Source organism: Coffea arabica, chromosome 2e (genome assembly GCF_036785885.1).
Source record: "Coffea arabica cultivar ET-39 chromosome 2e, Coffea Arabica ET-39 HiFi, whole genome shotgun sequence".
NCBI lineage: Eukaryota > Viridiplantae > Streptophyta > Magnoliopsida > Gentianales > Rubiaceae > Coffea > Coffea arabica.
The window spans coordinates 33,969,909-33,987,358 of NC_092313.1; the positions used below are offsets into that span (position 1 = coordinate 33,969,909).

Genomic DNA, 17,450 nt, shown 5'->3' on the forward strand with positions numbered 1-17,450 from the left:
GATGAGTACTATGCAACTATCTCATGTTTCATACTCTGCACGTGTGCCTAACTACTACCATTATACTTATCTACTACTTCTATAATTATCCCAAGTCTTCATACCAACTCCAATCAATAAACCTATAAATCCTAATTCTCTGAAAATCAACTAATTTTTTGTTCTATATATTTTTTATTATTTATTATTTCTAAAATATGCACACATGTATGGTGTGCCTCATATATATAAAGCATGAGGGATTATTTTGGTATTAAAGTTTTGTGTCAATTTTTGTTATTCCATCTTTATTCTCATATATAGGTAAGAATTTACACTATAACTATCACAAACAACAATTTTAGTGACTTCCAATGACTTTTACTGTTTTAAATTTCAATAACATATTTTTAAAAAACAATTCCAATAATTCTGTTTTCTTTACTATTTTCTACTTTTTTTATTATAAGAAAGTTCTAGTTTTTTAATTTGCTTAGGCATTCTAAACGGAAGGAGAGTAAATTAGGCATTCTATGAAGTGACAAAAATTTTCAACATAAAAGGGTGCTGACACTCTATATATACTAGTGATTAACACATAATCAATGCCTTTGTGAAAACATATGATCCCTTAAGAAAAATGCACACGTATAGAATATGTAATCCAAAAAGGCGAAAAAGGCACAAAAGCATGCACGGTGAATGAGTTACATATAAATTCTTTGCTACAAGGAAAAAGAAACTAAAAATCTGATTCATAGCTAAGAATCCAATTCATAGCCTAAGTTTGAGTGTTTTAAATTAATCAGTTAGATTGGCTGATATGCACTAATCCCATTCTCATTCTCAGAACATAGGAAGCTATTTTAAAAAAAAAAAAAAAGAAACAATAGAAGGGAGAAATACCAATTCCTTAATTATGTAGGGGTAAATTAGGCAACACTAAAATAGTGACATAAATTTTTGACACCAAAATTTCATGCTTTATTAATAGGAAGATATATGTGTATATATAAAAATATTAGGATTTTATCATTGCAAGATTAATGTTAAAAAAGGTAACATCGTTTTCTCATAACTTACAATTCATTTTAGCAATCCGAGTAAGAAAAAAATAGTGACATAAATTTTTGATACCAAAATTTCGTGCTTTATTAATAGGAAGATATATGTGCATATAGAAAAATATTAGGATTTTATCGTTGCAAGATTAATGTTAAAAAAGGTAACATCGTTTTCTCATAACTTACAATTCATTTTAGCAATCCCAGTAAGAAAAAAAATTCTGCGGGGCCTTTCCCCATTACCCAAAAGAAAACGAAGAAAGAAGAATATTGAGACAATTTTAACGAATGAAAAATTTAGAATGGCATAAAAAATAGGGAAAAAGGGTTAATTATACTTTGCCCCCTTGAACTTGGGCTCTTATAACACTTTGCCCCCTAAATTTCAAATATACACTTTATTCTTTGTGGTCAACTTTTTAACTGGGTTAAGATAAAGTTATATTTTTCATGACCATTATATCCTTGAGTAATTCTTAAACACACATAATAATCGTAACATAATAAACAACTATTTCTTTAATAGTTGCTAAATACATTTAAACACATCACACTATGCATTTCAACCTTTTAGCACTAAAATGAACTAGATGATGAACAAAAAGAAGTTAAACAACTCAATGTGTTTATCTTATTGCCGATAGCAATACTTAGTTTAAATAAAATAATATCAATTAGTGTATTTGGAATGAAAATTATTTGATAATTTTTTTTATTGTAATGCTTTCTAATGTGTTTTATATGAGATAAAAACATGACTAAAAAATGTATTAAAAACTGTAGTTAGAGAATCTCCAGTTTTTTCTAAAAAAAATGTAGAATTCAAACAAAATATAAAGCAAGGTGTGAATGCAGTATAAAAATATCAAATCGCATCTTATTGACTCATGATAATGTTGTGAGAGCTACAAGATAAATGAAAATCAAAACCAATTAGTTTACAATTTAAAGGAAACAAGATAAGAAATGGAAAACTTATGTATAAGTATTAAGAATTTTTAAATTCTTTTTTCCTGACAATACAATTTTTCAAGTCTTTGGTATTATACCATCTTTTATTTTTAATTTTTTAAACTATGTGACTTTATGTTTTTTTCCAATAAGATGCTTCATATTCCAATTAAAAGTATAGCATTATTCAATAACCATTATGCATGGACATTAATGGCATTTTTATCAAAATTTTGGATGGAAAATTCATCATTAACGTTTGACTAATCAATGAAAGGGGTAAAGTGTATATATTTAAAGTTTTGGGGGACAAAGTTTTATCAAGAGTTAGATTTAGGGGGCAAACTGTAGTTAACCCAAAAAAAAAGAGAAACTTGTAAGAGAGATAGGACTAAGGGATTAGGGGTCTTTACTATCACTACTGATGATAGCATGGTACAATGTAGACGCTAGCATAACAGATGCAAGTACTAAGACAATAAATGCAACATTAAATGTAGATATGAACACAATAACATTAAAAACACAAAAAATTTTGGACACAATTTTGAATGAGGGAGAAAATTTGTTGTGCTTTTTCTGCTTATTGTGTTAGTATTTACATTTGCTAGATTAGTGAGTTTGTTTGGATAGGAGATTATTTGGAAAAATTATTTGAAATAATACTATATCACTTTTTATGATATGATGTACATGAAATAAAAAAATGATTAAAAATATAAGGGTTTGAAAAATGTGTTATAATGTAAGTAAAAAATATGGATTAATCACAAAAACTCTTCTCAAGGTTTAACCAATTTTGCATTTTAACCCTTCATATTATTTTTTTCTCACTTTATCTCTTAAACCCGTTGGTTAATTCTAACTTTATGTAATGGAAATGTCAAAAAAAATATTTATACCTATAGGGATTAACACCAATAAATCCCCTAAGGTATAGTGTATTTTGCACTTTACCTTCTAATATCATTTTTCTCTTAATTTGTTTGTTTGTCTCTAAAACCACTAAAGACATATAATATTTAAAAAATCAGTATCTCTAACATAATAATGAAATTATCATATATTTATGGATATAGGTCTTGTTAAATTTTATTTCCATAATTATAGATTTTTAGATAGAGGAAAATATCTCACTGATTTTACATGATAAGGGGAAAAAGCAAAAATTTTTAGTGAAAAAATAAACTATAAAAATATTATTAAAAGTCTATAGATTGGGTTTGTTTGGATTGAAGATTAGTTGAACATTGTTTTAAAATAATAACATCATACTTTTTGCTATTTGATGTTGTGAAATAAAAAGGTGATTAAAAAAATAAAAAGATGATTGAGAAATGTATTTATGATTCTACAAAAAATTTTAGAAAAATTTAGCAATCAAAACAATTTTTAATGGCATATAATCATGCTATATTGAAAAAATGATCCCAAAAACTTTGAAATCCAAATAAACCATGTTTCTCTCTTTTTAAAGTATTATCAGCAACAAAATGTATACTCCCATATAAAGAAAATATATAACTACTAAAAGAAAAGGGCAATCATGTGCACATTCATAAAAAGAAACTAACAATATTTGAGCATTTTTAGACTTTTAATAATAATTTCACATATTAATTTTTTGAATAACAATTTTTGTTATTTTTTCCTATTATTACGTGAAATTAGGAAGATATTTCACTCAATCTAAAAAAAAGAATAATTATGGGATGAAATTTAATTTGGACCATATTTATAAATATGTTAATTTTTCATTACAATGTTAGGGATATTGACTTTTTAGACATTATTTATCTTGGATGTTATAAAATATTGGAGTTGACTAATGATTTTAGTGACAAACAGACAAATTGAAAAAAAAATAATGTTAGGGGATAAAGTGTAAAATAAATTAAGGGAATTACTGCATTTAACGATTGAAGGTATAAATATCTTTTTGGTATTACCATCATAGAACATTAGAGTTAACTAATTGTTTAGGGGATAAAGTGAAAAAAAGAACATAATATTAGGAGGTAAATTGTAAAAATAGATATGTCTTAGAGGGTGCTTTTGTAATTGACCAAAAAAATCTTTGGCAAATGAGATCATGATCAAACAAACCAAGTGTCTACATTTGTTATACCATGTTTAGACAGCACTCTACTGTCACCACTAATGACGACACAACAACTTTTCTCTCTCATTTAAATGTGTGCTAAAATTTTTAGAATAACTTTTTTTATACACTAGTAGTATATAATTTTTTTATATTAGTAGGTTTAGATTATAACATAAAATTTAAATTTAAATTTAAATTTTAAATCATGCATATGTGATATAAATCTAAAACTGCTATAAAAAAATTACCACACTATAAATATATAAAAAGTTCCAAAATTTTATTGTGTTTTTACATATTATTGTATTAATATCTAAATTTATTATTTTAGTATTTACATCTATTATATATTATATCACTATCTACACTACACCGTACTGTCATCGCTATAAAAGCGGAGGCCCAGATCCTGCTCCTGGAACTAAGCGAGAGGGCGGTCCACTTTGGAGACGAGGCAGGGACGGTAATCAGAAGGATCGTCTCTGAACAGTTAACGGTCAGGATTTGACCCAAAAAAATTATATAGTTCAGATCAATTTTTATACCTCATTTTTAACAATGTGTGTGGGATCTATAAAAATTTATTTTAAAATTACATGTTGTGCAAATAAAGTTACGTCATGTGCAAATAAAATTACACGATGTCCAAAATGCATAAAATCATTAGGAACTGTTGCAACCTGCAACCGTTCCTGCCCGTGGTCCGGTCCACTTGGATACGGGGCACAAACGATTGCAGGTGCAACCGTTTGTGCTGGTTGTCCTCATTTTGCACTGCGCGTGACATTGGTTAAACACGATGTAACTTTTTTTTCACAAGATGTATTTTCAGAACAGATAGTTGTGGGTCCCACACTTGACGCGAAAATCGAGTTACATGGTGTAATATCAACCGCACAAAATTTTGAGGGCAAATCTTGACCCTTAACCGTGCAGGGACGGTCATACTAATGACCGTCCCTGCCCCAAATCCGGTCCACTTTGTCTGATAAAGTACCATCCTCGGGACCTCCGCAAGCAACTGAATCAAAATTGACGCTATCCTTGTCGTCTTCTGAAAACAGTCAACATCATTGATTAAAAAATTGAACCAAAGAAAGTTAATTAGTGCTGTCAAAACATGGGTCCCACAAGAAATGACCGATGTTCGGGAAGCACGTGGAGGGACGCCGGCCCGTTTGCAGAACCGACCAATCCTTGATTTCCGATCCGCCGTAACGAATCAAGTAAAGGATCGGATTAACGGTTTGGGCCGTTGGGCTGATGGCTGGCTTGGATATAGGAAGCAACCAACGTGAGGAAGCCGTGCGGGAGATCGTGGTGGGCTCTACTGGAGCGGTTTTTCTACTGGTGCCCACTAAATTGATTTTGCCAAATTGCAAAAAATGCAAGTGGAATTTTCTCTTACTTTTTATTTTAAAAAAAATTCATTAATTGGATTGTTTCAACAAATAAACAAAAAAGAATTGTGAAAACTGGACTTATTTTTGTGTACAACCTGGATAGTGAGATTTTGGGTTAGTTAAATAGTTCTATAGTGTTGTCATAGGAGGATTATCCTCTCTAATCATGACCCTATAAGGGATCAATTATAATTATCAAGTTATTAGAGATAAAACTCAGTTGAGTGATTGTTTGTTTATTTGATAATAACAATCCCTACAATCGCAGAGATCAGCAGTATCTATCACTTCATACATAACTTGATGGATAGTTGACAAAAACTTGAGTAGACCCGGTCTCATAGATCATGTGTCCCAAATTTTACCACATATTCAATTCTTGAGTTGATGAGTTGGTGTAGCAAAATTTGGACCACATGATTTGCATAGAACAAAATCTTTTAGCTCCTAAATGGATATAACAATGTACCATAAGATTATTTTTTCTTTTTTTTTGTGATTAAAAATATATTTGGAGAAGTTTAAAGTGGAATAAATATAAAGATATCAAAAAGGGTATGAATTTGAATTTGAATTTAAGCACTTAATTGAGATTCTTACAATATAATAATTTGTGATGTTGAAAAAATGTGCCTGCATTTGTTATGGGCTTATGGTGGATAAAGAAAAGTGCGGTGAATAGTAAAATAATGAAACAATTGAGAAATGGTGTTCAAGTGTTTATATTTGTGTGAAAGAGTGTTTTTGCATGAGAGAGAGATTTTATATGTGTGAGGGAAGTTTTGTCTAAATGAGAAAGAGAGCAACAAATAAATAAATAAATGAGGCTTGCTACGAGTGATCAATCTAGCAAATTCAGTTAAAAATTTTCACTTAAAATTTTGAACATAAATTAAATAGTGTTTAATGTATTAATTGACAAGGCATTTTAACTTATTAGACATGCTAAACTCAAAAGGTACTTAATAGATTAATTTTTAGCATTAAGAGCCTATTTGGGGTTGAAGTACTTTGGCTAAAAAAGTAATTTTGAAGATTAAAGTATTTTTGAAGTGTTTGATGAGCATAAAGTCGAGTCAGTTGGATGGTAAAACACTTTTAACGCAACCACAAAATTAGTGCATTTAGAACAACTTGTATATTTTAAAAAAATAAATATGAACAAATAGAAAACTATGCTCCACTAACAAATACAGACCAGAGAAAAATTTTCTGCATATTCTATCGTCACACATCAAGCTTAAGCTTAAGCATCAAGCGTATTTTCACATTTTAAAATCATTGTTCTATAATTATATCACAGGGAGGATCAACATTGGATAATCATACATGGATCGACACTACATTGTCCAATATCTGTTCTTTTCATTTTCATTTTCTTTAACACAAATGGCAATATATTACAGATAAACTTGGTGACACAAGAGCATAATTCAAAAACTAGTTAGCCTTTGCAAGCTCTTCTTGATATTTTAAACTGAACTCCTGATTGTGCATATCTACTTTCCATTAGAAATTAACAATCACTAAATACTATGTACATAGTTTGTCTTTTGTATTTTGCAAAAATATAAGTTTTAATTTCTTAAACCCTAAAGACTAAAGTCAAAATATAATAAAAATTTAACTCAGTCAAGTTTAAGAATTGAACCGCTTCTTCTACTTAAAATCTAGTTTGCCACATTTGTAAATGTGACTAGGCATGTTAATAGGCCAAATATTACCCAAATATAATCCAAATCATCACGTGTTTCTAATCCAAATCATCGCGTTTTTCTTGGGTTTGAATCCAATTTTTCAAACCCGGATGCTATTAAGATCCACGTCCAATGAAAGATTCATGGGTTTAAATAGAATCTGATTTTATATGATCTATACTCAAATTCAGACTCAAGCCTAGATTTTATCCACCTACACACACAAAGTGGATGGGATATAATCACATGCAATGTAAAATGTTGAGCATATACAAAAAATTTTATACAAATTGAATTAATTGTTAATATTGTATACTTTCAGCTGATAATTGTTGCCCGCAAAATTCTTGATTTATACAAAAATTGTTTTAACAAATTGAATTAATTGTTAATATTTTATAATTTTAGATCATAAATGTTGCACACAACATTCGTTAATGTTGATTTTGTTATCTAAAAATGGAAAGTGGGTTGCATTTCTTTGGATCCCATATGTTTTTATTGTTGTTAAATTTGATTTTTAATTCTAACACCATTAAGAAATATCCATGAATACTCATTAAGGACCTAGGGAGGGTATCTGCATCTGCATCTGCATTTTCTTTCTTCAAACCCGTAAGAATTTGTGTTTGGGTATCGATAAATTTAATAGGTTTGAATCTGGATCAAGTAAATTCAACTTAAATTGTACCTATTAACATGCTTAAACGTCACCAATGCATTGCATAAAATTGGGTTTGTGATTATTTGTATAATCAGGAATAGTTTTTACTTTCCCTACATTTGTCATGTTTCACAAACTGAAACCTAATAGACCAATCCACTTGTCTTTGTGAGACCAAATTTAGCAATTTCTTTCTCAGGTTAAAAGAACAAAACATACAATGCCCCATCTGCCTAACCTAATAATAATAATAATAAAATGAAAAACCTTCTGCCTAACCCAAAAAAGCATTAATCTTTTTAAATTTCTGACAACATAAAAGCAATAATTGTCCTTGGTGGGCAATAATAGTCCTTTTTTTAAATGGTAATATGGAGAACTGTTTGGAAAAGAAAAGCATAACAAATGGACAATTCAAAAAGCCAAGTTTTTGTCCTGGGGGGCGTGGAATTGAGTTCCGACGAAGAATGTGGGAAACCTCTTGGAATAATGGAACATGACCACCTGCTATGTTCTGCTTCGTCCAAACACCTGTTTTTCTTTATCTACTTAAATATTTGTGAACTTTTTATAGTCTGATGTACTTTTTATTTCTTTAAATGCCTTGTACTTTGTTTTCCCATCTTGTCAGAGGATGCCTTGCTTTACTTGTAGTTTACTACGTTTTCTGCTTCTTTTCTGTTGTTTTTTTTAATCAAAAGCACCTTTGTCATAGCTGTTAGAATCATTGCTCATTATGTACAAGAAACAAGTTCGTGATCATTTAAGTTTATTCAGGTCAATGAACAACTCTACATTATACCGCAACTAGCATAATGTATAATTTTGTCACATGAAAACATTCTATTGGTAAATCACTTCATTTCACTTAGCGATGTTCAATAAGATGGTAAAATTCCTCAAAAAAAAAAAAAGAAAAGAAAAGAAGGCGTAACAAATTGGTGCCTTAGTTTCATGCTTTTGTTTGGATAGAGTATTATTCTAAATAATTATTTGAAATAATTACTGTAGTACTTTTTATGATGTGATGTATGTGAGATAAAAAAGTGATTGAAAATATAAAAATGTGGATTGAGAAATGTGTTTATGATTTAAGCGAAATTTTTTTTTTGAAAAAATTTGCTATCCAAACATAGCTAAGTTGGAGGGATGATCTTGTTTGATTAATTCAATTTATAACTTAAATTTAATGAATTTAGATTTTAACATATTCAAATGCATTTTATAACTAAAACTAGAAAATCTGAATTCATTAAGTAGCGCTGAATTTTCTAAACAAATTTTGCTCTAAAAACTAAGTGATAACCTATTCACTTATCACTTAACTTGATTACAGTCAAATGCATTAAATTTAGTATTTAACAATTCACTAATTCAATTTATTCAGATTTTAGACTTCAATTTTATCAAAACCAACCTAAATCTCTTCTGATGACCAGCTTACTTTTGCATGATTATTCAATCGTTGCCTTCTCCTACTAAATCTTTGTCCTATGTTCGATGTATTATAATAAACTCCCTATAAAACCTGCTAAAATTATCCAACCTTTCCGGTCAACTCTAAGAAAAATCTAAAATTTCCTATTTCCTATTGGACTATCATATTGCCTAAAATGACCAATTGAACAACAATGACGCATCCAGATATAAGCATTTTTCACTTCTTGAATAAACCAAAATCTTCTAGTTAGTATTGGTTGCGTAATGGTCTCTCTTAGCGACTACAAATTGCTTGAAAGTTAAAATAGCATACATAGAAGATATCTATTGACCGAATAAGTTCTCTGGTAGAGGTGGCAAAATGGGCGGGATGGGCGGGATTTGTTTGGGTTTGAGATGGAACCGAGTCATATGGGTTTGGGCCCAACCTTACCCATATGTGTTTTGGGACTAACTTGGGCGGGATCATTTTGGGATGGGTTTAGATTGATCCCGCCCAATACCCAAATCCATTTTCTACATATTTTTTTTCCTTTAATTCATTTTTTATTTTTATATAATTTTAATATTTTTGATTTATTAAATTTCTTTTAGTTTTATTAAATAAACATGCAAGTGCTTTATACTCAAGATTCTCACCAAAAATTGGATTAACAAATAAAGGAAAAGATAGATATACAGCCATATTCCAACATATATCAAGATGGCCAAGGTCCTTAGGATGTTGAATATTTATCCTTATCATTGTCCAAGGATGACAGGTCTAAACTAACTGAAATGCTGAAAATTCTTGTGGATAATGACTAGGAAGACTACTATATTATATTCGCTGGTATGACTATAAAAATTATTAAAGATAATTTTTGAATCTAAGATTCCGTTTGGATTGACTTTTTTTTCAAAAAATAAGTTTTTCAAATACAATGTTACAGTAATATACAATAACTCAAGAAACATCCCATCTATATTAATATATCAAATATTTCAAAAAAAATTTATAGTAAAATTTTTTCATATACACTGCTACAATAAAATATTTCAACAACACCTACCAAAAACAGCTAATCCAAACGGAGCCCTTGCCATTTGAGCCCAATGGGTACCCAAGTATTTCCCATCCTTTCCCATTCATTAATGGGTATAGTTGGGATGTGTCCCAACTTAAACCCAATACCAAATTATAATACCCATCCCGCCCAAAGTTCCTTTGGGCATGGGTAGCCCATTGGGACTTGGGACAAATTGTCAGCTCTATTCTCTGGTAACAAAGCCGTACAAAATTGTCTGTTGCCTTTTGTCGTGTATAACAGATGCTACTACTATATATCCTTATCCAACAAAGCCCCTTTAAAAAAAAAAACTTTCTTTCGTGATTTAAGTCGAGGATTCAGATCCCGCCAAATGCATCATATAAAAAGTATAGAGCTTCTTATTTTTTTAAAAATCAGAATGTACAATCACATTTTTGTCTAATCTCGTGATTTACCCCTAACTCGTATATAAAAAGAGTGCAATAACCGCTTGTTTAATCTCATGATTTACCTTCAACTTTTGTACAAATTTCTTTACGTTTCCTTAATAGAATATTAACGTTGTAGATTAAAAAAAAACGTCTCTTTAACTTTTGTGTACGAATGAAGGTAAAAATTGGAAACAGTGATCAGAAGCAAATTACAATATCAACTATCCAAAGTTTATTTGTTTGCGTCATATGTACTATCCAAATTACCACTTCAACATAATTAGGGTCTTGATTTTAAATTGTCCTTCGCAAACTAATACTTGAGAAAAAGACATAAATATCATTATGAAGTACAATAGTACAACAATTAGTCAAACAACCATGACAAGTGTCCCCTCTATTAGCCATAGCGAATCATTTTCCCCCACTTCAATGATAGTCTCATCACCCAATATAATAGTAATTCTGCCTCTAAATTAAATGTAAATTCACAAGGAGCTTCCACGTAATTTTTATCATTTGTTTTAAGATACTACATCCAAGCACTACAGGATGTGCAGAGGGCAAATAAATAACACCTTATATTGCCAAATCTCACACCTAAATATTCTGTTTAAGTTGTAATCTTTTATACACCTAGGCTTAGTTATAGTTAAAAGAAAAAAGGAAGAGCAATTACCATACACTAACCCTAAAGGTGACGCAACTCTGATATGAAACATACTAGATATTATTGCTTGTTATGTTAGTATAATCGTTGCAAATATTCTTTATTCATTGTTATTTATTTTCTTCTATTATTTCTACTATCTCATGAATTTATTTCTTCAATCGACGGTGATTTATTTACATTAGTATAAGTAATGACGGGTGAAAAATGATTTTTTTCCAAGATAAACTATGATTTGAACTTTGCTTTTAAGTAAATTCGAGCCCTAATGAAAAGGAACAAAATTAAAATTTCCAACGTTAAAGATTACTATTACTGTTTTCTCAAGTTAATATATAATCTCTTCAATGATTCTTTATTAATTGTAAATCGTTCTTTACTATTATTTCTCCAATATGAAGAAAACCAAAAAAGGAATTTTTTCAATCAATTAAATGTAAATTAAAGCAGCCATTTTTAAAAGCCCAGAACAGTCAAACAGACACAAGACCTCAAACATGTCACATCTTTTCGGGTCCGAAAGACGCCGCCGTAGTCCGAGAAGCACCAAATAATTTCTCCCCCACAATCATTTTCTGTATTCCTCGCTATTTATAAGTATTTATCAGTCCCAATTCCCAACAAAACATAAAAAAAGAGAACGTGGAATAATTCATCTTCTCTTTCCAGTTCCCACAAGCCCCATTGCCGGAGAGAGACTGAGAAAGCTTTGAAACGGCGGCGTCTCGTGGTGGAAGAAGACTTTGAAGGATCTATTTTGGAATATAATGAAAGTGATGGGAAACTGTAGTCTGGGAAACTGTAAATGCGGTATTAATTATTATAATGATTTGAGCGGAGAAGACGGCTCCAGCGAAGCAGACGCCGGAGACGGCGGAGGAGCGGTTTTGGTGGTCGGAGTGAAAATGGATACTCGGAGTAAGGAGTTGCTGACATGGGCATTGGTTAAGGTTGCTCAGTCTGGAGATCGAGTCATTGCTCTTCACGTCATTGATCCCAATACTGGTATGCTCTGCAATTTCCCTCCATTCCCAGGGGAGTAGTTTTTGGCTTTTTTCTGTAATAATTTTTAACATTTCGTGATGAACTTTTTATTTTATTTTTTAATTTTCATGTGGAAGAAGATAAAGCGACGTTGCTTTCGCTAGTGAAGTCATTTGATTCGGTGCTTGCTGCTTACGAAGGCTTCTGTAATTTAAAGCAGGTAATTTTTCATAACGTTTTGAGTTTCATTATTTATTTGGTATTGTTCTCAGTAATATTTACTGGTATTGTTCTCGGAAATTTATACCGGCCCTGGAATTTCACTCTTTTTTTTTACCTCCTCCTGTAAGAAACGGAGTGGAAAAGTAGGATAATATGTGTTTGCAGGAAGAATGATGAATTTAAGATAGCATGATAAAGTTGGGATTCTTTATTTAGTTGTTATTAGCTTTGCCTTTATTTCTTTTGTTTGGTTTTGCTGAGGAAAGGGTGGAAAAAAAACTAGGAAACATTCGGGATTTGAATTCTTCTGGTTAGAATATAAAAGCTTCGTTTGTAGGGTAAAAAGGTATATTAATTTCAGACCTTTGTGGATCACTTTTTTTTTAATTTTTTTTCTCCCTTCTTTTGAGCCCTGGAGGATGAAATAATCCATGGCATGATGATAGTACTGTTTAGTTCATTTTTGAATTCACTCGATTTTTTAAAAAAATTATTTATAAAACATTCTCAAATAATTTTTAGTTTCTCTGTTGGGAAATGTGCATGGATAATATCCGAATTACAGTAGAATTTGATCTTTTACGGAGTTTGATGAATCTTGATTTAGGTTGATCTGAAGCTAAAGGTAAGTAGAGGATCTCCGATTCGTAAAGTTTTAGCCCGAGAGGCAATGTCTTATGGTGCAATGAGTTTAGTTATTGGGACTGCTGAAACCAATCACCCAATGCGATCAGTGGTATCAGTGGCAAAATATTGTGCCAAAACTGTTGGCAAAGATATCTCTGTTATGGCCGTTTATAATGGCAAGATAATGTTTAGAAGAGAAGCAACACAAACACATTCATCAGGGCATGATTTACGAGGTTCTGATGCAATGGGATCTAGACAGAAGAGAAGGAAGACCTCGCTAAGCTGTCCACCGAGTTTGGTATCGAGTACGTTTTCCTGTGAAGATTCCTCTTCACCGTTGTCATCATCTAGTGCTCTAGAAGTGGACAACCCCATGGCTTTGGTGCCCGTTCAAACTCAGAAAGTGCCTGAACCAAAGGCTGGGTGGGCTTTGCTCCGAAAGGCCTTTTTGCATAACCCAAAGTCATCTGCACTATCCTCTGTCAAGAAGTCTTCTGTAATGCAATGGATATTGAAATTACCCAGCCTGCAATCTTTTGCAGTTATCTGCCCTGATCATGAACACAATGTTTCTGAGAAAGACAAGCTTCTTTGTTCTGATTTGGATGAAGATAAGGGTACAACAGTACCGTTTGGGGCTCACAATTGGCTAAGTGAACACTTTCCTGCTTCTGCCTTGGAGATTATTCCAAAAGAACTTGAAGGTCTTTCTGAGAAGTACTCATCAAAATGTCGATTGTTCAGTTACCAGGAACTTCTATCAGTGACATCTAATTTTAGCCCTGGTACTGATTCCTTTCAATAATTTCTTTTCTGTTGGTTTTAGTTTGTGTGTGTGTGTTTTATTTTTTTGGTCAGGTATGTTACTGATTATATTGCTTTACTGTATGTTACTGATTATATTGCTTTACTGTATGTCAGATAATATGATAGGAAAAGGAGGAAGCAGTCGAGTTTATAGAGGGGTTCTTCCAGATGGCAAGGAACTGGCTGTGAAAATACTGAAGCCATCAGCAGATGTTCTCAAGCAATTTGTTTCAGAAATAGAGATCATAACGTCATTGAATCATCCTAATATAATATCTTTATTTGGGTTCTGTTTTGAGGATAACAATCTACTATTGGTTTATGATCTTTTATCCCGAGGAAGTCTAGAAGATAATCTTCATGGTATATAACTGCTTTTACTTTTGCAGCAAATCATCTATATGAGATTGTGGTATTAATTGGCTATCTTGGAAAATAGGTACTCAGAAGAAAAGTAATACATTCGGTTGGGAAGAGAGATGTAAAGTTGCTTTGGGTGTTGCTGAGGCATTGGAACATTTACATAATCGAACTGCTGTGCCTATAATTCACAGGGATGTGAAATCTTCAAATATTCTTCTTTCTGAGGATTTTGAACCCAAGGTATGATAAACATGTTGTCAATAGTTATGTACTTGAAGTATGGTACCGATCCATCTGTTGCTTACCCTAAATGTTTGTATCTTGGTATTCCAGCTGTCAGATTTCGGACTTGCTATGTCATCCTCAAGTTCCTCATATCAGATTAATAGCAATGATGTTGCAGGAACATTTGGGTGAGTAAGATGTTCTCACTTCCAATTCGTGGTCTGTCTATTTAAATAGTAACTATTTTTTTTCGGCAGCTATTTGGCTCCAGAGTACTTTATGCACGGGAAAGTGGTTGACAAAATTGATGTCTACGCTTATGGTGTTGTGCTCCTTGAGCTTCTGTCTGGTCGGAAGCCAATTGACAATGGGCATCCAAAGGGCCCAGAAAGTCTGGTTACATGGGTAAGTTATGTATTAATATTGGGACTTGGGATTCTGTAATAAGTTGTAGTTTGGAAAAATGAAAAAGTGAAATAAACAGAGGGTAAGGTGAAGCATAATCCAATGAAACTAGTTAAACATTTTCAAGATGTATGTACTTCCTATATTCGTTATAAGACTCCTAAAACCAGTTAAAGTCTCAAAAGGTAAATTTTGAATATCAACAAATTGTAGTTTTCCTGCTTTTCTTCAGTTCTCATGATTTGCTGTTATAATATCCAGGCAAAACAAATTTTGAAGGGAGGCAAGGTTGCTGACTTGTTAGACCCAAGCTTGGTTAATGCTTATGATGATGAACGGATTGAGAAAATGGTCTTGGCAGCAAGTCTTTGCATCAGACGAGGACCTCAATTTCGTCCTAATATCAGCATTGTAAGCCAGTTTACCAATTTATGTTGGCATTATTTTGCATATTGTGTCCGTGTGTTGTTGCTGTATTTATTTTTCCATTTTATCTGATTACACAAACAGGTTGCAAAACTCCTCCAAGGTGACCAAGAAACAACTAGATGGGCAAGGCAACAGGTTAAGGGTATGGACGAAGTTGATGTTGAGGGTCAGCAATCTTCAACAAATATTCAATCCTTTATTAACCTTGCCTTGCTCAATTTGGAGGATCATTCCGTTTCTAGCAGCAGCACAGAGCAAACTATCTCTGTGGAAGATTATTTGCGAGGCAGATGGAGCCGGACATCAAGCTTTGATCAGACATTAGTCTGAAGATTATTACCAGCGAGAGTAAAGTTGTGTATTTAGTTTTCGTGTATATATCTACATTTATTCAGTTGCTTTGTCATCTTTTCAACATGGCTAGGTCTTGGATGAGAGGTTTGCCAATTCTTTGACCTCCTCCTTTGCTGGAGTTGTCACAGTTCCACAAAGTAATTGGGGCTGTTTTTTGTCCTTTTAGTCTTCATGTTATTCCCACAAGCAAAGTGGAGAAGATGCTGCTAAAATTCTTCTGCTTTGTCGGTCCTTTAGGCACAAAACCATTTGCTTGGTGATTAGGCTGATTGTAAGTTGTAGAAGGTGACGTACACAGTACATGAGTTTGGCATTTAGTTGCAAGAAATTGGTATCTAGTGTATAGTTTTTCATTGGCAAATTTCACTCTACATTCTTTTTTTTTTTTTTGGGGGGGGGGGGGGGGGGGGGTTGTAAAAAATGGCATCTGCCAAAGGGAAAGGAAGAAGTGTTTGTCCATGGAGGAATTTTATAGCGCTTTCTAGGTTGTTTCTTCAGTGTCTTCACTATTTTGTTTAGATACAAGAAGATGCCAACTTCAAACTTGGTTTCTCTTAGTGTTAAAACAGCTTGAAGATGGTCAATAATACTTCTTTCTGTTTTTTCTTCCCCTTGGAAAATCATTGGCCAAATAGAGGGAGAGCGCAATCACCACTACAGCCTTTCAACTATATCAATAGCCTCATTCCTTACGGCACCATTTGGATTGGGGGAGTGGGAGGGAAAGGAAAGGAGAGGAATTGGAGGGGTTTGATTTTTATTGTTTGGATTAATTTTTCATGAGGGAAAGGGTGGGAAAGAGTCTAATTATTTTCTGGAGTTATGGTTTTCCCCCAAAAGTGGGCGGAAATAGAGGGTAATGAAATTAAATTAATTGAAATAATTTAAAATTTTTTAAATGATTGTTTGTTCCCTATTTTTTCCATAAATTAACACTTGATCTTTTTCCTTCCTTTTTTGCCTTTTTCAATCCAAATAAAAATTCAATATTTCCTTTCCTTTCCTTCTTTACTCAATTCAAACAAGATAGGTGGAAACCACTACCCTTTACTCTTATTTCCTTTCTTTTCTTTCCTTTCCCTTCCTTGCATTCAAACCAAACGGTACCTAAGTGATACTTATAGTTGAAAGAGGAATGCAGGATCCTGGTAACCAATATAGTTAAACTCGGATTGAATATCGACTTGTGAGTATGATGTCATAATTATTTTATATTTTTATAAGTTTCAGAAATATTGAATTAAGTTTTTGGTTATATTCGGCCAACCATACAAAATGTTCCAAAAATGTTAGGATTGCAATAAATATACAACTAAAAATTATATATGAAAATGTGAATTCATGTCTAAATTATATCCATTCTTTAGAACTACTTGAAAAACTAAATTAAAACAAATCACACCTAATTCGAAATCTTTTTGTTTGGAATATGACTTTATAATGCAAGTTGCAATTACTGATGATAAATTGAGAAGATGATAGAGATGAAAACTTCTTGATATAGAGATTATTTAGAAAAGAGAGTGGTTTTGGTGTTTACATTAAATTAAATTGGTGGCATTTTCTTATTCCTATTAATAAATAAAAGTAGGTAACT

General features: G+C 31.9%; 1 protein-coding gene across 2 annotated transcripts; it reads left to right on the top strand.

The window, feature by feature from the left end:
- Positions 1-12,056: 12,056 nt before the first annotated feature.
- On the top strand, positions 12,057-16,214 carry LOC113727236 (protein kinase STUNTED). Of its 2 annotated transcripts, none has more exons than XM_027251272.2 (9): positions 12,057-12,439; positions 12,559-12,638; positions 13,248-14,055; positions 14,192-14,440; positions 14,517-14,680; positions 14,774-14,853; positions 14,923-15,070; positions 15,332-15,481; positions 15,581-16,214. In XM_027251272.2, the coding sequence occupies exons 1-9, from the start codon at positions 12,202-12,204 to the stop codon at positions 15,827-15,829; spliced, it is 2,166 nt and encodes a 721-aa protein (XP_027107073.2). In that variant the 5' UTR covers positions 12,057-12,201; the 3' UTR covers positions 15,830-16,214. The 2 variants fall into 2 exon arrangements, with proteins under 2 accessions (XP_027107073.2, XP_027107072.2); XM_027251271.2 differs by having other exon boundaries at positions 12,064-12,439; positions 12,556-12,638; positions 15,581-16,012.
- Positions 16,215-17,450: the final 1,236 nt, after the last annotated feature.

Bases quoted from the DNA above. Each gene is read 5' to 3' on its own strand.
- LOC113727236 (XM_027251271.2), top strand. From the start codon at position 12,202: ATGAAAGTGATGGGAAACTGTAGTCTGGGAAACTGTAAATGCGGTATT. The intron at 12,639-13,247 runs GTAATTTTTCAT...ATCTTGATTTAG, and splicing joins GCTTCTGTAATTTAAAGCAG to GTTGATCTGAAGCTAAAGGT. The intron at 14,854-14,922 runs GTGAGTAAGATG...TTTTTTCGGCAG, and splicing joins GATGTTGCAGGAACATTTGG to CTATTTGGCTCCAGAGTACT.